The 26068-nt window shown below is 41.2% G+C and overlaps 1 protein-coding gene across 3 annotated transcripts in view; it reads right to left on the bottom strand.

Annotated features, from left to right (window-relative positions):
* SH3GL2 (SH3 domain containing GRB2 like 2, endophilin A1) overlaps positions 1 to 26068 on the bottom strand; it is a 117727-nt gene that overhangs the window by 18834 nt on the left and 72825 nt on the right. For all 3 annotated transcript variants that reach the window (XM_080371897.1, XM_080371895.1, XM_080371896.1), the window contains exons 2-4: positions 8348 to 8416; positions 6045 to 6117; positions 30 to 173 (exon numbers count right to left, since the gene is read on the bottom strand). In XM_080371897.1, the coding sequence (XP_080228023.1) occupies positions 30 to 173; positions 6045 to 6117; positions 8348 to 8416 (286 nt within the window). The remainder of the gene's footprint in view (positions 1 to 29; positions 174 to 6044; positions 6118 to 8347; positions 8417 to 26068) is intronic.

Genomic DNA, 26068 nt, shown 5'->3' with positions numbered 1-26068 from the left:
TGTAATGGAAAGGGAAGTAATGAGGTTACCAAAGTTGCATTCTTCTCCAAGTTCTCGGCCAAATTTCAGCATCGCATCTGCCAGCAAGGCTTCAGCCTGAGGGTAACCTGGTCCCTTTTCCTGCCCTCGAATTTTTGACATGGTGTTGATCATGCTGAGTTTAGCCCTGGAAGCTGAAGCAGGCAAGTAAAAGAAGTTACAAACATGCAACAGTTTGACTAGACAAGACAGGAATGAACTCCTTAAATTTATCTGAGCTACCTGCAATGTATTTGAAGGACATTATCTAAGTTTAGGACTAAGCCCTGGTTATCATCAATTATTTTTAGAGCAAAGGAATGAAATGTTGGTCACTGACTTTTTTTTTTCTGCTGGTAGGCTAGAGAGGGGGCTCTGACCTTAACTTTAAGACAAAGCTTCCCTTGAAACGACTTGGACAGAAGAAAGCCCACGAACACTCCCAAGATAGCACATTTGACATGCTACAACTCACGCAGATAATAAATATTTAAGCTATCCCCAAATTCTTAACCTTAAAATACTCAGGTACCAGAAGGATAGGAGATGAGCCAGCCTTCCTCTCAAGGAAAAGTCCAGACTAGGTACACTCAAGATTAAACTCTGGTGCCCCACATTTTTTAAATGTTTGTAAATTTTTATGTTGTACAATATTAAATAAAACCTATGTCCCCAAACATCATGTCCAACAAACTTTGAAACACTTTTTGCTTTTTACAGGGATTTGGGAAACTCCTGCTTCAATATGGTTTTCAACTGTACTTCAGCTTGTATTTTATTTCAGATACACAACTGAGATCGGAAGAAGGCATACAATTATCATAATTAATGAAAACAAAGACAGCAAAGACAGAAGAACTGATTTGTTTGATGACGTGTTTTAGGGAATTTTTGCAAGTACAGAATGTGACTGGCCTGCAGAGAGTGAATTAATTAACGGCACTTGACTTCAAATTTTTCCAACTAAATCCCACTGCCAGCAAAGCTGACTCAGTGGGTGTTTCTATGTATGTTATTGTGTGTGCTACAGGAAGGCAACTATGCATGCCTCTATCTTGCTCCTTGCAAAGGCTTGACTTTGTAAGTTGCTCTTATGAGTTAGTATTTCTGTTTATAAAATATTAGTAGCTCACACTGTTGTCTGCTGATTCCACTGCTCAGAACTTAACCTTGCATACATTTCTGCAACAAAACAAAAACATTAGCAGACTAGAGCCAACAACTGTTTTGCTCTTAATTTGTTGAAAGTGCATATCATGAGATGTTTTTTGTTGAATGTTTCGCTTTGTGACACGAAAATGTATGCACAGACATAGCCACAGAGACAGATACAGAAAAATCAGGCAAGTGTTGCAGTACTTACTTTGCCTGACAAGTAGCTATGAAAGGATAACATATTTTTAACATATAGTACTTTTGTTTTCATAAGCCTACTCACTACCCTTGAATGCTGCCAGATCATGCTTTTCAGCATTTGAATTTCTTGATGCCTTCAGTTTCTACCCAGTACAAAACTACTGTCAGCAGACTGGCTGACTGTTCAGTATAAGAAACTTCATTTTAATGAAATGTCTGGCCTTTAAAAATGGCATTGAAATGATAGTGGCAATGGGAAAATACAGAAGCATAAAAAAACTGTAAGGCCCAAACAAAATCAGTCAGGGGAATGGAGGCAGCAAGCTGAATTAAAGCAGGAACAAATGGGGGCATATGTTCAGAAATAAAAGAAAAAATATAAGTGGGAATATAAAAAAAACTGAAAAGGCTATATTCTGGGCAGGTAGGTAAGAGTAGAAAGCAAAAGATACAGGAAAGAATGAAAGAAATGAAAGAAATGAAAGGACAATAAGGTAAGGGGGAAGAAATAAATCATGAAGAGACAAAGGTAAGCATGAAAATTTCATGCTTCGATGATTCATCTAATCATTTAATAATGATTACATTAGAATCCTGATTTAGTAGGAAATATTAGAACACATCCACCAATGGTCTCATTCCACTTTTCTTCTTTTAAAGTTGGCTCCAGCAACTTCCATGGGAACAGAGGTAAGTTTGTGCTTAGTCAATCTAAAATCCCATCTTGAGCTCTTGAGCCCTTTCATTTCCGTTGCTTTACTGTGCTAGTGCCACATGCTTTCTTCTTTATGTTTCAACCTGAGTGAGGACAGGCAGAGATGTATACATGGAAGTGACCTGAATGCTTGATTCTTCTCCCATTTGTACTCCCTCTCTCTCACTTTCATGGTGTCGCTAATTATTTGCCTTAATATAAAGTGTTAACAGAGCCATGGCAAACCCTAAGAATACTGCCAAAAGAGTTCAGAAGAAACTTCAGCATTGGGTTCAATTGCTCATACCTTGTACTTTCAATCTTGTTGATCCTGCATCTTCTTTTTTCTTGAAATTATGGTCATGTACACCTGCAGTGAAAGTCTCTGAGCCTTCACCATGCTCAGCTTCAGTTATTTTCAGCTGTCCTTCAGGTTTTTATATTATAATTGGGAAGTCTACAAAGCTATCTTTCTCATTCACACGAACCTCAGATCAACATCTTTCAATAAATTCACTTTGTCTTTAATATTCTTTTCCTTTCTCTTTCCATCCCTTCCCTTCCCTTCCTCCTTTCCTTTTTCTTCCAGCACTGATTAACTGTTCAGTGAAGTTAGACAATGCTGCATACTTCATTTATTGATCCTTCAAAACACCATGAAGCCAGCTGATCTCTAGCACTGCAGTACCATGTTATCCAAGCATATTGATGTTTTCTGGGCACATCTTACTTATAACAGAATGCGTGCTCCATCCCAAACCCTCTTCTCCCTGCCAAATCCAGGCAAACTTTTAAAGAAACTCTTCTGTTAAATATTGCTGTTAAAGATTTTTGTTTAATTAAATTTCCCTCCTCCGCTGTAATTTTTCTATTTTTTATGAAAATGAGAAAGCAAACAGGAGATACTCGAAATCAGCATTTTTGATGCCCCAGAAAAATAGTAATACAGTTGCAGGGACAACTTTAAGAAGGAAATTTTCCATGTAATTCTTCTCACTATAGGGAGCCTTTTTGCAACTGGCATAAACAACCTAAGATCAGGTGAGAACTGAAAAGAGTCAGTCCTCTTTTCCTCCAACTGATACCACTGCCCAGCCATGGAATTAATAACATGATCTCATTTGATATGCTAGAAAGTAAATCTTCCTCTTGCCTATTACAATTCTAATTTTCTGATATCACTTGCACATGCCACAAGCAGATGAAGGGATGTGTAGCTAGAATATGGAAACTGCTCTTTCCTGCGCACTACAAAGCAACATCAGCTTGAGTCGCCTGAAATCACACTGTTGGCTACCTCCAGAAATTTTGCTCTCTGCCATTGCTGTGAGCCTCTTCCATGATTCACAGCAATCATAATCAGTCAGATGTGTCAGGAAGGAAGCCAGAGAAGCACTAAACAGCCAAAGCTTACTATTCAATCTATGTGATGTTGCACAACAGCAGCTTGACAGTAGTTAACAATTTTATCACTAGCCCCATAACGTTTATCAATCCTATTGTTTTTCCTGCAGAGTGCTTGTTGACGATGGGCAATGAAGCTGTAGACTCAAGTCATAAACAGTATTTCATCTGTTGACATAGAAACCGTTCTAGCTGTTCCTGAATTTGTAAATATTATTCCTACTTTTTTCAATCCACTGGCAGCATCATCAAATTACCCTCTTTTCCTCTGCAATCTAACATAAAAATAACACCAGTTAAGCTATACCAGCAACAGCCCTTCATCCTACCACACTGGAGTTCACACTGGTTCAAATGTGTTTCCAGCTTATAGGAAACAAATTCCTAACAGTGAATGACTGAATTTGGTCTGTACTCCCACGAAACTTGAAGACATTTATGACAGGTAGAAGGCCTCATCTTTATGCTAATTTTGCACAAGCCTAACTCCACTGACGCCATCAGTGAAGCTGGCATTGACTTATGCTAGTATGAAAACTCTTATGTTCCTAGATCACTAAGGAAATCTTTAAGTTCTTCAATTGAATGGTTTACTTGACTATAACAGCTCCAGATCACCCCCTACTTGTGAGGCTCCTTTGGCAAGACAGGAGCATGTAGCTCTCCATCTGCCCTATCACAAAACTTTTCTTTCATCTCCCCATGAAAACCAAACATTTATTTCTATTTTAAAGGTTCAATTTAGTCATCTCTGATTATGTCTGGTCATCTGCCCTTTTTCTCCAGTTCAGCATGACCATCCTTTTTTGCACCGTCTAAGGAGGATGGTAGATCACTAGAGGACCAGGTGAAAGGTGTTATTATGTCTCCTCCTGTACCCTGGAGGAAGTTGCTTCAGAAATTTGTCTTTCTTCTTGTGGTCTGCAAGGACTGCCTGGTGCTTGTCCCTCACACAGGGTGAATGACTGGGACTGCAGAACAAAGGGATGCCTCATGCAGACATCCTCACTGTGCCTGTCCTGATCCCCACCCATGGGCTGATTGCCTGGCCTTGGCCTGTCCCCATACTCAGGACTCAGGTGTGGTGGTTGACCTTGGCTGGACACCAGATGCCCACCAAAGCCACCCTATTACTCCCCTCTTCAGCTAGACAAGGGAGAGAAAATGTAACAAAAAGCTCATGGATTGAGATGAAGACAGGGAGATCACTCAGCAATTATCATCATGGGCCAAACACACTCAGCTCAAGGAAAGTAGTTTAATTTATTGCCATTCAAGTCCCAGTAGGATAATGAGAAATAACACCAAAGCTTCAAAACACCTTTCCCCCACCCCTCTCTTCTTCCAAGGCTCAAGTCCACTCCTGATTTCTCTGCCTCCTCTTCCCCTGCAGCACAGGAAGAATGGGGGTCGTGGTCCGTTTGTCATCTCTGTCACTCCTTCCTCCTCAAGAGGAGGGCTCCTCACACTCTTCCTCTGCTCCAGCATGGAGTTCTTCCCACAGGAGACAGTCTTTGATGAACTTCTCCAACAAGGGTCCTTCTCATGGGCTGCAATTTTTCACAAACTCTCCAGCGTGGGTCCTTTCCATGGGGTGCAGTCCTTCAGGAACAGACTGCTCCAGCGTGGGTCCCCTGAGGGCATCACAGTTCCTGGCAGGAAACCTGCTCCAGACAGGGCTCTTCCCTCTGTGGGTCCACAGGTGTTCCCATGGGTCCCAGCCTCCTTTGGGCATCCATGTGCTTCAGCGTGGGGTCCTCCGTGGGCCACATGGGACAGCCTGCCTCACTGCTGTCTTTCACCATGAGCTGCAGGGGAACCTCTGCTCCAGCACCTGGAGCACCTCCTCCTGCTCCTTCTCCATTGACCTGGGTGTCTGCAGACTTGTTGCTGCCACATATTCTCACTCCTCTCTTCTGCTGCAATTTGTTGCTCAAGGGTTTTTTTCCCCTTCCTAAATATGTTATCACGGAGGTGCCGCCACCTTCACTGATGGGCTCAGCCTTGGCCAGTGGCAGGTCCATCTTGGAGTCAGCTGGCTCATCTTCTCACAGAAGGCACCCCTGTAGCCCTCCCACTACCAAGCCCTTGCCACGCAAACCCATTACTACATCGGGGAGGTGCCTGACGCCCAGGGCTGCTGCTGCCCCTGTGCCCCAGGCCACCCTGCTCCTGGCTGGAGCAGTGGGATGGGCCCTGGCTGCCAGCCTGTGCCCTGCCATCCCTGGGGAGTTTACAACCACCTCCATCGCCCAGGGAGCCCTCCATGCACACAGCGCGGGCATTCGGATGCCTGCAGGTAAATACATCTGGTTTCCAGGCACATGCTGCCCCCTTAATTAAAGCAACACACAAAAGGAAAACAACCCTTCCAAAGACAGTCTCTGTACCCCTGACAGCACAACACAGAAGCCCGTACTCTCCCTGTCTTCTACTTCACAGTAAATTCACCAATTTTGTGTTCATCTTAACTGCACCAGTGAGGATGAGATCTGTCAGATTACATACTGGTGAGAAAGAGTATTTTCAAAAAGTGCTACAAATACTGTGTGAGACTGTGAAATTACATTACCTGGATTGGGCTGAAGGTACTCTATTGTCTTTGCCATTATTTCCACAACTGCCCTGCTGGTAACATCCACTTTCTAAAGGACAGAGAGTTAAACAGAAAGAAACATGAAAAAAAGATGTTAGACAAAAGGAAGATGTTCTCCTTCTTTCTTTTTCTTCTAATAAATTCTTTTAACTCTTGTTATAATTTTATTTTTGTATCCCTGAGAACAGCCATGGTACCAGAATGGTAATAGTATCTGGGAAACTACCAAAGCATGAGTCCACTATTTCTGTTTATAGCACATCCATTCTTAAGTGAGGCCATTAGCACAGAGTACCTAAGGATGTGTTAGGAATTCGGTTACAACTCACTGTACCATGCTGATACTTCACATCACACTGTGAAGCGTCCACAAGAGGGAGAACTTTTTGATAGAATGATCACTGAAAATTATTTGAAGAATTAGCCATCCTTGATACCCTAATAACTGGCAAAATGAGGGGAAAGCTGATGTCAATCAAAGCCAACTACCAATGATAAAATGGGCTGTCTATCTCTTTCCGAGCAAGGTCTGGTAAAAATGGGGTAAGGAAGGCTTGGTACCGCTCAGTTTTGTTTCAAGAAACCTATCAGCATGGATGCACTGACCATTTATTTCCCCTGGCTGACTCCATGGAAAATTATTTTGTATTTAGGAATTTAAAATACTTAGAACTGAATAGCATTACTTTCTTCTACTGTAATAGGAATTCTTGCTTTTTAAGAAGTATGCTGCATTAGCTTCCTAAGCTGCATATAGCAAAGTATGCAACTACTCTCCCTCCCAGAATCAGGCCTCAAAGAAAAAAGGCAGATTTGGGGATCCCTGTAAATTGTCCTGTACTCTGCATTTATGAAGACACATTGCATTTCTCTGCAGGGTAACTTGTGTCCCACAGAGTGAACTCCTTTACCATAAGGGCAAGTTCCTATTTTAAAAAAAGAACACCTGAGACAGGTTGGTTGCAGCATGCTGTGACTTACGTTTTCCTGTTTCCTGTTGCCACTGCCATCTGCCAGGTCCTGCTCTATGCTTTACACAAAGAAGCAGAAAGAGGTCTGCCAGCCCTGGGTGACTGTAGCTGAACTGTCTGGTAAGGAGCCCAGAAATGGCTAGAAGGCTGCGGAGGAGAGTGGGGGCAAGGGAACAGAAGGCTGGGCATAGGCAGGAGTATGTTCACTGCCTGCAGAAAAGCTGGCAGGGGATACAGGGCCAGGTGGGGAACTGGGAGGCAGTCAATGAGTTTAGTCCATTCTCTTCTCAACTCTCAGTGCTCTTATCTCCTGGGCTGCCAACGCATGCCACCCACAAGCACTACCTGGGACTCACCCCTGGCTGTTGCAATGTCCTATTTTCCACTCTAAACCTTGCATCAGTTTTCTGAATCTTCGTTAACATGTTCCAGTTCTGACAGCAGTGCCTACACTTGTGGCACATTCAAAGCAAAGCTGGGCAGAAGGAGAGAAACCAGCTCTGCTGTACTTTCACTGTAAAATGTAAAAAAAATACGCCCTTCTCCTTTATTTTCCATTAAAGGTTTTTTTTGCCGTCTCACTATACAAATGTACAGATAAAAAGGCTCTGTTTATCTTGATCAGAGTTCTATGTCAGATACATCCCCTACAAATCACCTAGCAGTAGTTTGTGTTACAAGATTTGATAGTACCTTTCAAAATCAAAGCCAGAAAAAATCCTGCCCCTACCGATCCTTCCAACTGAAATATTACCACCACGCACAGCTGGCTCCTTCTTATCGCCTGCACTCCACAGAAACGCTCAGTGCTACCACTGCCAGCCTCACGAAGCAGACTGTTGGGGGATAAGCCCCATCTACCCATGGCACTCGGCCAGTGGAGGCTGCCTAACAGGATTTCTGAACCTGAGAATGAGTATCCCAGTGCCACTGTCAGCCCCATTTGGCAGCTAGCTCTTGCTCCTCTTGACTGATGGTCAAACAGCTGAGAACTACAGGCACCCTTTGCTATTGGAATTGCCATCTTGTAGATGGACTCTCTGTTTTCAGAGATCTCCTACAATGGTTTAACTGAGACTAATCTGTAGCTTACCTGAACCTCAATCTCTGAACGAAATATTATAGAGTGCAATATATTACCTATGTCTTGGTTAGAAAGAAGTAAGAAATGGAACGCTCGGTCCTGCCGAATAAATTTAAGTCTTTCAAAATTATTTGAGTCATCCAGGGACAAAAACTTTGAAATTCCTGTCCTAGAAAGAAAAATGAATGGCAATAATGAATATACACATCTGTATTTAGACTTACCCTTTCCATTTCTTTGAAGTCATCATCTAGCTTGGTTCCTTCTGCACCTCCTACTTTTTCACTCACTTTCTGCAGTTAAAAAAAGAACAACAAACACATTCAGCAATAACTGAAAAATCTAGCCACTTTTCCTGAGGAGATGTTTGGTTTTTTTCCTGTATGTTGGTACAACAGTCAGACGTATTATTCGTTTTGAAAAATTTCAAACACATTTTAACTTAAGTTAATCAGAAAATAATGTTACTGCTTAAGACTCACAAACCCAATCTTCTGCTGGTGTTAGAAGTACATCCTGTTATGTCTTTGCAAAACCACACCTCTATTCCTCAGTTGAATGAATGTCTGTATCTCAGAACTTATCAAGCAATTAATCAACAATGACAGTTCTGTATTCAGCAGACAGAAATATCCATGGTTGTGTGTACTGATGAAGAAGGAGGTGACTAGATAGAATGAACTGGGGAAGGAGTCAAGGCACTAAAATATTTCTGAATATTTTATGTGGGGATGAAACATGGCCCCAGCTGCTTTGTCCAGTGGGTATCAAAGCAACATCAACAGTAATAATCATGCCTAAGCACAAAGCAAGGAGACGATCCCAAGGCTGACCCTAGCTACACAGAAGACAACAGGCACCCATGCCTAAGAACTGTCAGAAACATAGTGATTCAAGCCACAGCCAGACCTTTGTTGCTGAAAATTGGGTTTATAAATAAAAGTGATAGACAGATATGGAAAAACCCACATTCACACCATGCAAGAGCTTGAGGTTAACAGCAGTTACACATAACATATCCAGCTGACAGATCTATTAAAAAGAATGAAAAGGAACTTTGGTGCAGTATCTTTAGCAATAGTCCTTTTTTAAAAAAAATACTCAAACTAATTGGAAAATGATTTTGTGCTACTTTTTCATTTCCCTAATTCAGTGGAACACACCGAACTGAGTTTCCCCTTACTGTCAGTAAAAGTGACAGTAACATATTTGAATGGTAACTGCTATGCAGCATCATTCAAAATAGATTTTAGCAATTGCACTGTCAGTCACAAAGTGTTTTAGTGGTGTAATTCCATAACTAAGTCAGGTGCATATGATCCACTGAATGTACTAATCATTCACTGGGCTGGTATTTGTCACAAGAAATTCATCAGACATATGACTTTCTGTTTTCTATCCATTTTTAGCTTTTTGTACTGAACACATAATTTTACAAACTTTCCTAGATGTCTCTGAATCATCTTTAGACTGTTTTAACTAAGCGTATCTACTGATTTCAGTGAAGTGACTCCTACAATAAACACGGAGAAAGAAAAGAAAAACTGTACTTTTTTTTCTCTTGGTTTCAATCACTGTGTTAACTCTTCCATAGCTTGCTTTTAGTATAAAGAAGAGGAGTCGTCACAGTCAATCACTTACATGCCATTAACAAAATCCAGACATTTGATTAATTTCAAATTCGCTCCAGTTCACTCCAACAAAGCTGCAAGTTCAGCATGGCCAAGCACTTATTAATGCAAGCTATAATTATCTGTGCAATGGGAAATGGCTACCAGCTCTGTTTGTTTTCTGTCAGCTCCTCGAAAATTAGTTCCCAAAATGGTGCGCTAATGAGACATCAATACTATGAAACATCCTGAAAAAACAACAAACTATACTTATTCCTTCTTTCCTATGCAGAAGAGATGTGCAAATCCATGCAGACACTTTCCTGTCATTAATCTGAATGCATATGAGTTTGTGTGGTCTGTATTAGTGAACTTATGCCTTACAGATATTAGCGAAGTGCCACAAAAAAATCATAGATCTTAAACTCACTGCTGTTAGGAACAATTCTGCAGTGGACAATGGATAGACTCAGTGTCCTAAAAGGTGCCATTCATTTGCAGTTTCTGTGAAAAATGGTAAGAAAAGAAGCACAAATGACCAGAAGCTTTCTTCACCAACCCATGAATGGACCTCACACCACATATGACGTGGCAAAATCTGCACAGGAGCTTTCTACCATAAAGATTGCAGGTCCTTGAAAACAACACTATGCAAATATGTTAGTACTTAAATATGCAAACCAGGTTTTTAATAACTGAAGTTGAACTCTAAGGATACAAAATACCCAAAGGTAATTAATGTCCCAGACCTTTTTAGCTGTAGCTTTACCTTTCATCACTTTGGGATAATTTCATAGTTGATGAGAATTTCCAACAACATGGCTTATCATTTCCACAGATGCCCTAAAGATCCCATCTCACATCTGCAAACCATAGCAATCACTCCTTTCCTTCATATTCATCGTTAGTCTAGCTAAGGAACGTATGACACATTCTTAGTGTGTCTACAGTGCAGCTCTGTAGCCTGCTGGAGTGGTCCCACCACCACGTCAAAAAGGTAGGTCATCCTTCTCTTCTAAACATGCTTTCCACTCTTGGTCACTTTGTAAATATTACTCTCAGAATCACCGTCATAAGTCACTCATGTAAGGTGACTAATAAGGCTATGTACCAAGCAGAAAATTCATTTTTAAAGCTTTGCGTCACGTACTGTCACTGACAACAGAAGTGAGTCAAAGGAGTGAGCGGAGCTGTGAACTCTTCAGCCCTTCTGGAGCTGGGTGAGTCTTCTTTCAGGACAGTTACCTCACAGGCCCTCAAGGAAGTACCTCCACCCCCATTACCCAGACAAAAGTCTGATTTGGAAAAGCACTGACAGACCACAGGAAGAGAGCAGCTGAACCAAAATCCCACTTGAAAATTTAAATACTGGTTTTCTTCTTGAAGGAGCCACTCAGCAGTCTGCCACGAGAATTCAAATTAAGGATTCAAATTTAAGAAAAAACCCAAACATTAAAAACTAAACCCTCAAAAATTCTTGCCCCTTAGGGCGGAAGGGGGAAATCTACTCAGAGGAGAATACTAAGCCCTCTTTGCAAGGCCATAATCTGAAGCTGACAGGTGGGAGCAGTGGGCCTGAGAAAAGCAGCCTAAGCATCTGCAACAGAGCCCACATCTATCTCATCACTGTATTGACTAAATTTAGAGATATTCTACAGCCCTCTTCTACCCATCCTCCAAATGAACTGTTAAAGCATTTCATTAAAGCTACCACTCCAGCATTCTCTAAAGATTGTCAGATTTTATTATTATAGGTCATGAAGCTGTGCCAGTTTACATAAGCTGAGGATCTGCTCTGGAGCTAAAGATGTGAAGCAGCCAGAAACATTGCCAGCTAACAGTTACAGCTAGCCAGAAAACAAACGTCGTCTTTGCCATGTCATTTGAGTCAAGGTTTCAGGGTTCTTGCTTTACAACAGAATGAAAATTAGGCCCTTTGAGTTGTCTTTAAAAATGGCAATACTGCACCCCTTCCTAGTCACATGGAAGAATCAAGACCTAACCTGATACCACAGCCAACATTATTTAGTTATTTTGTGATCATGCCTTCTCTTTCTAATATTGATTACCTATTCATCATTATCTGGGTAAGGGGGAAATGTCATGAAAACATTTTCGTGCAGCAAAAAAATGCAGACCTTTTCTACACCTATTGCAGTTGGGATTGCCATATTTTATATGACTGAAAACAAGTGCTATGTGTCTTCGTTCAAATTCCAATTTTATGAAGATCCCACTTCCAATCAGGCAGAACGTTAACATCTGCTGGTCAGAATGGTTTCAGTAGGGACAACAAAACTGGCATGAATGCTACACTTGGGGGGGGTGGGCAGGAGGGAAATAACACTTTTTTTTTTTCTTTCCCCTGGCAGATAATATTTAAAAGGTGGGGTTTTTTTGTAAATGCTGACAGGATCTGGAATATAAACCATAGTGGCAGGAATGTGGTTTGGTAGACGGATTTGATGTGAAACAACAAACCTTGTTAGGTATTACTTATGGAGCCATTTGTTCCATTTTTCATATAGTTATTCAATTAAGATTTTTTTTGTACTGCTATGTCATGACGCACCACATTGCACAGGACAAAAAAAATGCTTGTGCAGTCACTATGAATATACTAAAAACTCCAGTTGCCTTTTATAGAATACACTGACGATCACTCGTACAATACTCCACACAGCAGTCCTCTAATGACGGTATGAATCTGACGCTGTCATCTCTCACTACTCACAAGATATTAGCATAAAACTATTAACGTAAATGTACACTAGATAGCTATTCCTTAAGAATTATGCTTTTCAGTACTATGACACTGCAGCATACTAGAGTGCCTTCTGAACAAGTTCACGCACCTGCTACAAGAAAAGCCTTACACAGTATGATATATGACTACCCAAACCTGAAAATGCAGCAAGATCAGCATTAAACTACTTAGTTTAATGTAGTCACCTGAGGCTGCAGCTCTATTAATTTCATTAAATACTAGTTCGGTAGCACATATAGAAGGCACCCTTGCTTCTATGTAGAAGCAGAAAACCAGTTTTGAATACATTACCACCACAATACACTGTCTTTGCCTATGATGCAAACTGAATGCCCAGTTTGCAAAGCAGTCACACCTCTGTAAGACTGAAAATGAACAGTCTCATTATGGCATTCATCCATAGCTCCAACTACAAAGCACAGCAACATTTTAAAGCACACAGCAGACTGTGATCTACTTCTTTATACCTTTTATCATTACTGCAATCCTAGACTAGTTTTCCCATTCAGGTATTTTGGAGATCGTCCTTCCACAATGTTCCTTATCTACCACATAGTTCTGTTTCCATGGCACAACTTATCTATTCCTAAAAGGAAGGCTGTTGACACTATACTCCTATAAAATTGCCACACAGTGGAAAGGGTGGTAGGAACAAAATTTTATTAATATGAAAGCTACAGGAAACAGTAATGGATGGAGATGACAAATTCATGCTGGAGAAAAATAACACTCTCTGTAGCTCGTGCTTGATAAATGCAAATCACCCTGTTGATTCCTCATTCCTGATTGCTTAGTGCCTGTCCACAGATACAGAAGAACTATAGTTCTTCCGTGCAGTTTTTGCCTTTTTGACTTTTGCCTGAAACTGTAAGCGTTCATGTTCTGGCAGCACAGAGACCAAAGTATCTTCAGGTTTGTTGAAGATATTCAAATAGGATCTAAAACACTGTGATGCTTTGTTAGCTTTGCAAACACAAAGAAGACATAGCTGACTTGCAAAAGAAAGTAGTGAGAAATACAAATTTTAATGGGAAGTCTGTCATTTATTGGGAAGAACTCTGTACACATAGTGAAGGTCTGCCAATACTGTAGGCTTTAAAACAGTTGAAAAAGAACATTTATAAAAAGTACAGTTTCTAACCAAAAATGGGCTTTCTATCCTTTGCTACTTCACATACTAGAGTAAGACAAAACCGCTTCTTGCAGGCTAATCTTTCTCTCTGTTAGATCCTGCACAGTTTGGCATTTATAGTATCAGAATTTGTTACCAAAGAAAACACCTGACATCTGCAATTCAAATTTATGGTCATGGCCCTGGTTCTCTGCAGATAATGAGGCATACTTCCTTGTGGCAAGTCACACTCTTAGCAATAACAGTAAGCAAGAGATTTTCTGCTGATTTCAGATAAATTAGGATAAGGACTAAAAGAAAAGAAAAACAACACCTCAAAACCATATGTAAATTAGCTGTATTTTAGACTTCTTCTCCAATTGACATCAGAATATAAAAGAAAAGAAGGGCCTTTTTCAGACTGGTCTGGAGATAGCTTATCTTCAGAAATACTAAAAGGCTATGGAAAACATCAGTGTTGGATCATAGCACTCTACCTTGTTCTGGAAAGGAAATTAACATCTGATTTCAAACTGAGGTAGAGTGATTTTGCTCAAGCTTTTCCAAACTGCCATCTAGATGAGGGAATTCATGATTTACAAGCTAGATGATCCAGTATCATTAGTTTTGGAAAGCTTCAGGAAACTCAACATATTTGATAGACCTCATCAGAAGTGTCTGATTAGCCTTACACTGACATTGCACTCATTTGTCTGAGAAACTGAGCAAAACCACTTTCATTAAACACAAAAGATTTCACAAGACAGGAAAGCTTATCACCCTCTCCTTTGCATTTAAAATTCTTCGAATTTTATTCTGTTTTTCTTTTAATTTGTAAACATCTTGTGCAAAATAGGGGCTGTCAATAGGTCATGGCATGAGAATGTAGAACAAGCCACTTCAGTAGTAAAATGACAGTAGGATCCCAACTTCACACACATTTAAGATACAGTAATGCCCATTCACATTTCATTAGTAAATTTCTCTTCTTCAGCTGAGACTGCTACAAGGGCAGTCCACAATGCCAGATGGAACTCATCAGAACATTCTCAGTGACTCCACTGCTACAACAGAAGCTGTAAGGGGTCATGAAGACAGTGCAAAAGGGGAAAAAATGAGAGATCCATGAATCTCCAGGGAACTTCATTGTTTATCACCTGTTTGCACTGAGACTTTGATTATGACATTGAAGATTTGCTTTCTTCTTGGCAAAATGAAGAAATAAACTTGCCTGCCACATGGGAAAATTGTGAACATTAATTTGCACCTGCTACTGCTTGCCATCAGGAGGGTATCTAGCAGAAATGTTCATGATGTAGTTAAGGTAAGCATCTGCCAGACAAGCCTGAGATTATCTTTTCCTTTTCCCTTCTGTCACTCAACAGATGTATTTAATCAGGACATTATATACTCCCTCCCATGACAGCACTAAAATAACTTTCTTCCTGCTAGAAATCATCGTTCACTGGCCTGTTCCACCACACCAGCCACAGGCTGAGTAGGTTTATTCTCCCTTAAATTTCCCTTGACTGCTTTTGGATGCAGAATGTCAACTATTCAAAGAGCAGGAAGTGAACTGAATTATGGAAACTCAAGATGAAAAGGGAAGGCTATGACTGGACTCTTTTGCCTTGCCTTCATCTCACAAAGCGTCTTCTACATACCCTTTATGTATCTATACAATAGCTTGGTCTTGCTAGTCCTCACAGCTGCTAGTAGTAGGACCCACAGTCCTGCTAAGAGCTCTTCTAACAGTCTGAAGGCAGGTCAGAAAGCCAGGGAAGTTGGCTATAGATGCGCTGTACATAAAACACCGGAACTGGCAACGCTAAAGGCAAACCATTGCTAAAGCTTGTTCAGTCACAAAGGAAGTTCTTCATGGGATAGGATCTCTGGTAACACCAATTATAGTCTGGAGCAAAAGCAAAATAGCTCAGTGGAACTATTTCTCCTCAAGAAGCATAAAAAGAGATCAGGATTCCAACCTTCAGCATTGTTGCAGTGTAAGAAAAACACACTGAGAACCTGTTCTGTGTTCTTACTCTCCTCATTTAGATGCAAACCCTTATTTGTGGGGTTTTTTTTGTTTGTTTGTTTTTAATTTTCAGTTAAAACAGTCAAAAGGGAGGGAAGGTGGTATCTGGATCAATCCTTTCTTTGATCAATCTGATCTAGCATTTTGATTTTTGACTACTAGCCAGGACAACACTGCAAAATTCCTGCAATTCCAATATCACAGGGGGGAGTCATTCACATTCAGCACTGTAAGACAATATGAAACTATGCCACAAGCTCCTGCGCTAACAGGAGTACTGCAGAGCCTCTGCTGCAATGCCACTGCATTACATCGGAAGCTGTCCACTGGTAAGTGAAATATAGCAGGGTGAGAGAAGGGGCAGAACTGCTGAGGAAGTACTAGTGCCCTGCACTCTGTCTCTGTATGTAAAGTCGCTGCACAGGGGCATCCGCTGTGAACCATCCCTAGGGCAGACAAGAATTTACATCAGTATGATGCATTCCACTGCAGTGAATCCATCACAACCAGGAGAATCCATTTCACACGTTTAAACTTATTACTGAAGTTTCACATGTTTACCAAACACACATTTTAGTAGGTCAGTTCTCTGCAAAGTTTTTCAGCCAGAAAGCTGGTCATAACCCCAGCACCTTTGCAGTTTAGTGACCTAAGGAGCTAGCAAACAGAAGCTGGCAAAAGCTCAGAAACTGCCAGAGACCTGAGGACAGTCAGAACACTGTGTGCTTTTTTAACACTCCTCAGCAGGCCACCAGTATGAGAGAACAGAGAAATTGGCATTAAAAAGGTGGCTGTATTAGCTAGATGTGCCAATCTGCTTTTTTTGCAGTACAGAAAAGGAGCAGAGAATCTATTCCAATACATTATCTATTCCCACATAGTATTTCTACTTGTGATGACAACAGTACCATGACCCAGTCCCTTTAGTGAACCTGTGGGCAATAAAATGCTCACAGGTTTTTTCAGTCCTGTGCAAAGGGATCTGGATTCAGACCTACAATCCTTACAAGTTCTCCACACAGCAGCAGCGGGAGTCCTGCCCTGCCTTGCCCTGCCCTGCCACAGAAAAAGAGGACATCTGTGCTCTGTTTCCCTGAGTGCCAAAAATTTGGTAGGTGCCTGATTGTTTCTTCAAAGTTAAGTGGCTCACTCATCTGGTGGTGATAAGGAAAGTCTGAGAGAGGGGCAAAACCAATACAAGAACACTAACAGTTCTGGTGGCTCTCAGATTTCTTGCCTAGAGAGGTACACAGCACCAGCTTTCTCATCTGGAACGCTATCCGTTGCTACCTCCTGACCCATCACGCTCTGTTGCCATAAATATATGTTGGGTTTGCATTTTAGAAGGTGAGTGTAAATCATGAAATTACATATTCATTCAAACTTTCATACTTCTTTCATGTCTCCAAAGCAATTTTTTATGAAGCTTTAAGGGGAAAGATGCTTCCTCTGGGTAGAGAGAATTGCAGCTTTAAGTTTTACTGCTGCACTTTCAGGCAGGTGACCTATGGATCTTAAAAACATATATGGAGGTGTTTGACAGTAAACAGAGCAGAAAAAGAGAGGAGAACACTGAGCATGTATCCATCCATCCAGCATCCTAATCTGGATCCCAGGTACAGCATGCTTATGGATCATGATCCCTCTTTCCATGAATACACACATTCATGCTTCCTCTATCCACATAGCTTCTAAGTTCAGCAGAAATAAGGAAGCAGAAACTTTAGTTCCCACTGCTTCACTTGGCACACAGCAGACCTGATCTGGCTACAGGATGGCTTAAACAGTCCCGCAGTTTCTTAAACCATGTCACCAGGCTGCTTCAGCTCACCTACTGCATTTCAGCACAAGACTCTTGCTGCAGCAGTGGTTTAAGCTGCCAGCTGGGAGGCAGAGATCACATTCACTCCTCATGAAGAGTAACATTTAGCCTTGGCTACTGATCCAGCTAACTTACAAGCACTAAATGTCAGCTTTGAAAAACTAGAGTATTTCACATGCAGGCACAGCAGGTGAAGAGTACAAGGGCCCAGTCTACACTTTCCTAAGATCTCTACAAAACATGGAATCCAAATATCTAAGCAGCATTATGCAAGCAGTGATTAAATGTCATACTGTTGATTGGTAAAGCACAAACAACACATGGCTTTATCAGGCAAAAATTAATACTAATTTTTACAGAGTATTAAAGCTTTGAGGGTGTTGCAATTTTTTTCCTCTCAGTACAGGAATTAATTACAGTTTAGCAGAAATCAATAGTGCATACTCAGGCCGAAAAAATGGGGAAATAACAGCACAAGAAATGCACAGCAATTAAATCCCATATAAGGTATATTTCATAACTCTACACAATGTATACTGGTCTAGCTTGCCTTCTGCTGGGTGCAAGTCAGCCTAGTCCTTAACATCTGGAAATGTGAGAATGCCAGGAACATTCTGAAGCTGTTAGAGGCCAAGAGAATAAAACATGGCTTAAACATGATTCATTGATTTAACAGCTGTACAAACTGTGCTATTGTGAACTTGTCTTTTATACATTTGAAAATGCATTTGCTGGAATCTGCCAGTAAATTCATAGTTATCTGCCAAAGACAAGGTGTTAAAAGGAGTTTGTAAGGGAAAGTATGTCTTTAAGCTGTTGCTGGTAGTGATGCATATTTTATTTCTGGTGTTCCTATGGCCACAATGTCTAAAAGGTTGCGTTCTGTACAGGATAATGAAGTGCCAGTCCAAACTATTTATGGATTTGCTTATGCTGCTGGCAGTGTTGATAATTTATTAACTACATACAGAGCAACTGAAAGCCATCCACCATTTTCATTTCGATAGGAGCACATTTAGAAATTGCTCAGATCTGCTTTAAGTTCAAAGTTTTCCTAGGAGCACTACATAAATGAAGCTGAATGACCGTTCCTTAAATTCATGTCCCATGTCTCACACTCACTGTGTAAGAGCAGTCTGTGCCAAAGCACAGGCCTGTTACCAGGGGCAGGAGAGCACTACAGTACAAAGTAATGCTCAGTCTCTGGGTATTTTGGGGGTGATGCCCTTGGTTGATGAAATGGTTGTGTGCCTTTTTGTGCTTCTGAGGTGTACAAATGAAAAAAAAGAGAAAGGGGACTGGATGACTTAGGACTGGATGAAACATCCAGATATAAGAGAGAAAAAAAGGCACTACTTAGCCTGACACTGTACTGTGTATGGGCACGCTGCACAGCATCCATGAGCCGATCATCTTTGCTTCCACAGCTGCAGCAAGGTCAGCAGGGGGATTCTGTCAAGAGTCCCTAGCAGTGAGGAGGAGTAGCCCATTACTACCAAAATGAGTGTACAGCCACAGCCCTAGGGGATTAATATTTAAATTTGAAGATGGTAATTTTCCTCCTTTCACCACTGTGTGTATCAGCTACCAATCACAAAGGACATTTTAAAACGTAAGAAAACAAAACCTGCATAAACAGACATGAGACCCAAGACAGCTCTGATCTGAACACCACTGCAATCCACCAGCAGCACCCCTTAAGTCCAGGCAACAATACAAATACACCTGGCATAAAACAAAAGGAGGGCTGAGCCTGCTGCTCTGACACTTACTTGGAAATTTTAAGAGGTACTGAAGAAATGAGAAAAATGAGCATAAAATCCCCTGGAAGCGAATCAAACTATAGCAATGATCTCACTAACTGGCTCATGACCACTGTCAGGACTGATCATAATATAATATGGATCAACACAACAAACTCTGCTACAAATGCAGTAATGACATGTGCCCATGGTTCTAGCTAGTATTGGAGATACTGATTCTCTAAGAAGGACAAAGGGAAATGAAAACCTAAAGGTTTTACCTGATTTTCAAAGCAGTGTCTTACTACCAGGAGCGATACAGAGATTTTTGACAGAGAACAATGAAATAGGCACTTTTTGCTAATGTTAGCTCAAAATTTGTTTGAACAATGGAATCCAGATGAAAATATTATAAGAAAGAATGTTGGTCTAGGTAAAAGGATCTGTGGCCAGCTTAAAAACTGTAAATATTTACACCTTTGACTATCTCAAGATATTTACAGTCTTTTACAGTCTGTCATAGTCTTTCAGCCTCTTAAAGCAGCTGAAGCTCTTAAGACACTGTGGCTCAAATTACATACATAGCTGAAGTTTCACAGAAAAGAAGAATGTTCCTTCTAAAGTGCAAATTCAGTTGCTGTTTTTTGCCAGGTTATATGCCCTGTATTTTAACATTATATGAGAATAAATTATTGCAATGAGTAAGTTCAGTTTTATAAAGCTATTAGATTCCATAAATTTTCCTAAAAATATTATGAAGCCTTCAGGAACTGGCCGTGCAGGGTCATTTACAGCCCTTTAATTTTAAAACAGATTAGGAAGATGCAAAAGTGGAACTGCTTACATTTCTTGCTTAATAGGAAAATATGAAAAGTGACAACAGATTCTCTTCTGAATTGCCTTTTGGGAGTTAATCTATTGTTACCTCAGTCCCTGCTTTCAGTGTCTGGAAGTCCTCTGCAAGTCCACCATCTATAATGGAAGTGTTCTCACACTGCATTAGCCTATGCAGAAAATGAAACAGGCAAGGTAGATTCCAACGCGCACATGCACATATGGGTAGACTACTTTCAGAGATAAAAGTCTGAAAAATACAGAAGCCTCCGCATAAAATAATGAGAAGACTTTTTCAATGCTGACATCACACCATAGGCATGTCATCTGAAAAAAAAAAGGGCAATCGCCTTTTAGACAGTGCACTACAAAATAAAATCATAGCTATGCAAAGGGAATAATATTCACAGCTTACAGTGCAGAAATGTATATATGGGAATATACTACTTGATACTAAATCCCCACCTGATTGATTCAGCACATTAATGCAGGTGAGGGACCATCCTAAAAATGCCTTTTTTAGAAAGAGAGCTGCACACTCATGTCAAGTACAGTTACATAGCAGTGGTTCAAACCTGTCTCATCCCATTTAGAAAGACCATGCTTGTCTTTGACAGACTAGGAAAGGCAGCCCCTGTGGCCCATTCCCACAGACCCTGCCTGCCTATACATCCACAGCCATCTCACTGACACCTATCTTCTCTGGACTGAATCTATTCTGTGGTAGACAGCTGACATAAAGCATGCTATACAGTCCTTGCCACATGCAAGGGGCTTTCCAGTTTCTGTAAAACACCTGGAGGTTACTACCTGCTACCTGCAGAAGAGTACCTGGGAGGAGGAGAAAGGGAGATGTGAAAAGAGCAACGGAAGCAGTGCATAAAGCAGTTACAATCTTCAGCTGGTGTAACATACACAAACCAGCTTCCATTTTATGACATAAGTAAATCTAACAGATCTTCTGTGCTGCCCCTGTCAGTGAAAAATCCAACTCCTCTTTCATGCATTTTCTTAAAAACATTTCTGTTGTGTTGTCTGATGCTGATCTGTTTTTTGACAGGTGCTGATCTGTTTTGTGCCAGGTTCTATTCCAGAGGTACCAAGTTTCATCAAAAGGTATCTGCAGACTTTACAGAACAAGAGGTAAGGGACATGTAAAACATACCTTCTAAATGTGTAAGACTTGTCTTCCATTTTAAGTAGCTTATAGAAAAATATTTTTAAAGACAATTGCCTTACAGTATAGAAGAAAGTAACACCACTTCTTCCCTCCCTCCTCCTCATACTTCCCATACTGGTAAGGATTAAAATTTGTCTTGAATTTTAGGATGCAAATATCTTGCCATCTGCATGTGATATTAAAGCATGTATGATACTTTATGTCACTCTGCTGATGAAATTTAGTATAACATTTATATTAAATACAAAAATTTACACAATTCTGTGGGGTTGTAAAAGCAAAAAATGAACAAAAAGTGCAGACCAGGTGAGATTTTCAAATGTCTGAATTCAATAAATAAAAAACCAGTAGTAGCCTCTTGATGTAATTAGTTAATGAGCCTAATTAACCTAACTACCAATGTATGCAGAGTTACTGTCTGTTGTGCAGACAACTACACCACTAACATGTTCCTTACACCCAAACAGTTTTATCTTGGCAGGGGTGGGAGGAAGAATAAGCTAGGCTTAGTATGCTTTCCCAGCTTTCAGACCTGCAGCTGGATGTAAAAGAAACAGAGACAGAAATGGCTACTAAATAGTTCACCAGCTTACTCTGCCTGGGAAGCTGCTTAGCAGCGTACTCGGTCTAAGGTAGAAAGTAATTATTGAGAAATCCCAAATCTTTCACACTGTTTCTCTTGCTTTAAAATTAGTTTTTGAATTAGTTTCCAAAGACAACATACAAGCAGAAAATATACACAGAGATGGGTGGTTTGAAATCTATAAATACGCTCTGCTAGTCATGAGCTCTCTTAACGCACCTTCAGATCTAGAAAAGATCCTAGACTACCCTGCACAAAACGTTCCGTGACAAGCTCCTGGTATCCATCGCAGTACAACCTGCAGGCTACTGAGACTCTGAGAAGCACGGATTTTTCACTGTTACCTGCTTACAATGGTGCCTCACATTTATAAAATTTAAAGATATTTTAAATGCATTTATCCTCACAGCCTTCTAAAAAGCTAGCAATCAAGGAACCCTGTAGAGGAATTATAGAAGAATGTAGGCACGTTAATTAATATTGATAATATACAGCTGTGAGCTGGCTTCAGGGGCGGTGGGTTGGCCGACATGGATAATGTGCAGCTGTGGCTGGTTCCTGCTAAGTAGTTAAATAGCTCTAAGGGGTATGGAAGAGGAGCACTAGAGGAAGAGAGACCTGGAAGAAGCACAGGGATGAGACTGAGCGCTCTGGATGTAGTAGAGACAAGGAGGGGCCCTAGGAGAAGCACGGAGAAGAAAGGGGGCCCAGATGAGGAGAGGCTGGCTGGAAGAGGAACCCCGAGAAGGAAGACTCTGGATGCAGCAGAGGCAAGAAGCAGGGTGGACTGGCCTGAAAAGGATGAAGAAACAGCAGGGACAGTAGATGAATTGTTGAAACCTTGCGGGGGATTGGTGGCTGTGCTGGGGCAAGGCGCAGGAACTACTTACTGAAGTTAACCTGGTATGTGATGGTAAAAGCCTTGTTGCAGCTGGCTACTTTAGCTAGTGCTGTGACAGAAACTGTGTTACAGCTGATACTCTGCCCCTACAGACAGCTTCAGCTGCCACTTCAGCCTGTGTGCAGGTGGGTCTCTGTCACACTGCTGGCTTTGCAGCTTTTTTCCAGTGAGGTATTTGATTGACTGAGCTTGACCTATGTGAAGTCATTTAATCACCTGTGATCAGATTTCACCATACATATATTCTTCCCTACACCACATGGATTAATTAGTGAGGATCACAGTTTCCACCACGTTAGAATGCTTGGAAAGTACAGATTTTCTTAGCGGAAGGGTGGCAAAACTTGCTTCTTGGCAAACATGCTGTAGCTTCCAGAGCCGACCTTTTACCACAGAGATGGGCAGAAAAATTCCCACTGCATTTTTTTAATTTTATAATTATTGATACAGGATCAAGCAAAGCAGCAGAACTGATGGGCTTTAAAACATTTGATGTGTTCAGTGGACAAAGGAAAGGCTGCGGATGTTGTCTACCTAGACTTCAGTAAAGCTTTTGACACCGTTTCCCACAGCATTCTCCTGGAGAAACTGGCTGCTTGCGGCTCACATAGGTGTACTCTTTGCCAGGTAAAAAACTGGCTAGATGGCTGGGCACAAAGAGTGGTGGTGAATGGAGTGACCTGCAGCTGGTGGCTGGTCACAAGTGGTGTTCCCCAGGGCTCAGTCCTGGGGCCAGTTCTGTTTAATGTCTTTATCAACAGTTTGGATGAGGGGACTGAGTGCACCCTCAGTAAGTTTGCAGGTGACACCAGGCTGGGGGGAGTGTTGCTGTCCTTAGGGCAGGCAGGCTGTGCAGAGGGACCTGGGCAGGCTGGAGCGATGGGCCGAGGCCATTCCTGTGAGGTTCAACAGGGCTCAGTGCCGGGTCCTGCCCTTGGGTCACAGCAGCCCCACACGGCGCTACAGGCTGGGGCAGAGCGGCTGGAAAGGGCCTGGTGGGAAAGGGCCTGGGGGTGCTGGTCCACAGCCGGCTGGGCGTGAGCCAGCAGTGTGCCCAGGTGGCCAAGGCGGCCAGCTGCCATGTAAGGGACAAGATGTCTAAACTCCCGAACTAACTCTGATTTAGTGTGTAGCTTATAAGTTAAACAAATCTGTGCACAAAGTTTAGGCCAAGACGACTCTCTAAAGATGTGAAAAGTGACCAATGAAGGGACTTCTAATCAAGACAGTCAGCCTTGGGAAGGACAGGAAACAAAGAATGGATGGTGAAAAGAACACAGTTATCTTAAATTACACAGAAAGAAGCCTCTAAGTGAGGAAGTTCTGGCCACAAGAGGAGGCAAGTTGATAAAGTGTTGGCATTCATAGAAAGTTGATTGAAGGTAGGACAAAAGTAACTGTGGCAGTGGGAAATCACAACACCTGACTAAAAGTCCCACCAAGAGAGGGCAAACCTCCACTTGGGGAGTATCATAGTAAAAAACTTCATTAGTGCTGTCTGAGGATGTGTACTAGTTTGCATTAGAAGTGAGAAACTTACAAGCAATCTTGTACGTGAACGGAAATGCATATGTAATACCCTGTGAATGTGCAAGTACTCTACTGTATATTATGTGTACTCTCGAGTAAATTGGTGAGCATGCCCGGAGGACGTGTTGCCCTGCACTCCCAGGGCTGTAATAAAGAATGCCTGCCTTCTAAAACTTCCCATCAGGTCTTGGAGGGTTTTTCTCTTTGACTGACTTCAAGGTACTAGAATGAGTGAAAATATAGCTACACTTTAACTATGAATATCCTAAATACACAAATAAAAGCATTTTGATCCACTAAACTAAATGCAAATGTGGAAGATCAGAAATTATTTACACAAAATTCAAGGCTACAAAGCACTAAAGACAGTATACCCATCTCTTTCCTAGGTGCATCCATCCTTAATACTTAGCTCTACAGGACTAATGGCATTACAGCAACCAAAAAAAGAAAATTTGTTCCCTCTCCTTAAGAATAAAGAACTATTTGTGTCTTGAGATTCCATATTGTTAACAATAATTTGGTGTGAAATTTGCTGCATAATTGGTCATCATGTCACATGTGAAAACCAGCAGTACATGAGTACAGGTGAAGTTATTGTTCTTTTAAAATAATAATAAAAAATGTATATAATATACATAAATGCAGATACGTAAGTGCTAGTATTTCTCTCTTCCACCGTTAGCCAATGGCAGTGCAAAACTGAGAGGACTGTAGTGGTTGAAGAGTATCTAGAACTGAAGCTAGGGAGTACAGAGACAGACAGTCAAACTGGCTTTTGCAGTATTTCATTTTTCGTACTTCATTTATGCTGAATATGTCACTCTCTTTGAAGTTGTGTAAACTGGTGGACAATAAATCAGCCACATTGTGAATATGCATGAACCTGTGAATAACATTTTCTCTGTGTCCCAGTTCCTTTAGCTCTTGTGTGAAATGGTAATACCCAGAAGAATAAAGCATTTTTGTATCTTCTTAAAAGTGTGCGTGAGCTGTGATAGGATCTACAAATCAGTCATGTTCTGCCTTCTGATTATGATCTGCTAATTTCATATGCCTGCCGCCCAATGCCAACACAGGCATGAACAAACGTTCAACGGGAGCTACAAAAAGAGAATACTCTTGACATATAAATATAGCAGCCCTTTTCAAAAGCCGAATGAACACCACACACAAGTAACACTGTGAAAATAAGCTTGGTATACACAATCTGACAAATCAGGGCAGATTAAAGAAATTGTATGGGTACATATACTGGTGGTGCTCTCAAGACTTATTACCCACTTCTTATTTGTCAAACCTTAGGTTCTCCATTACCAATATGCAGGACATGACAAGGTGGGCCATGACCCACTGAATCCTGTCTGGCTTAGGACTTTTGAAAGAGCCACACAGGAAAACAAGCTGTGGCCTTATAGCGGTGGGGAAACAGAAGCCTAGCAAAGACTGCCTTCCAGCACCACATAAATGTTCAATAGACAACTGGTACTGCCACTATGCTTCTGAAAGGGGACAGCATGCAGGGGAAAAGATTAGGAAAACTAAGGCCAACAGCATCTCCTTTTTAAAATGCCAAAACCGCAAAGACTAGTCTTCTTTCTAAGGGAAAAAAGGCTACCCCAAGCTATACACCATCTCCTGCTCTTCACCACGAACGTGAGGCAGTGTCTAGTAGTGGAGCTGTCAGAAAAATCATTAGAAACTCACATGACCTGGTGGCTACCCAACCATTTTCTTTCATTTCCCATCATCACATACCACACTAGAATCTGTTCATGCATCAGTTTCGGCACAAGCCAGCCTGACTTCATATTTTTACAGTTTCAGCAT

The sequence above is a fragment of the Falco punctatus genome (assembly GCF_963210335.1).
Source record: "Falco punctatus genome assembly, chromosome: Z".
Classification (NCBI taxonomy): Eukaryota; Metazoa; Chordata; class Aves; order Falconiformes; family Falconidae; genus Falco; species Falco punctatus.
This window is presented reverse-complemented; position numbering and strand designations above follow the sequence as displayed.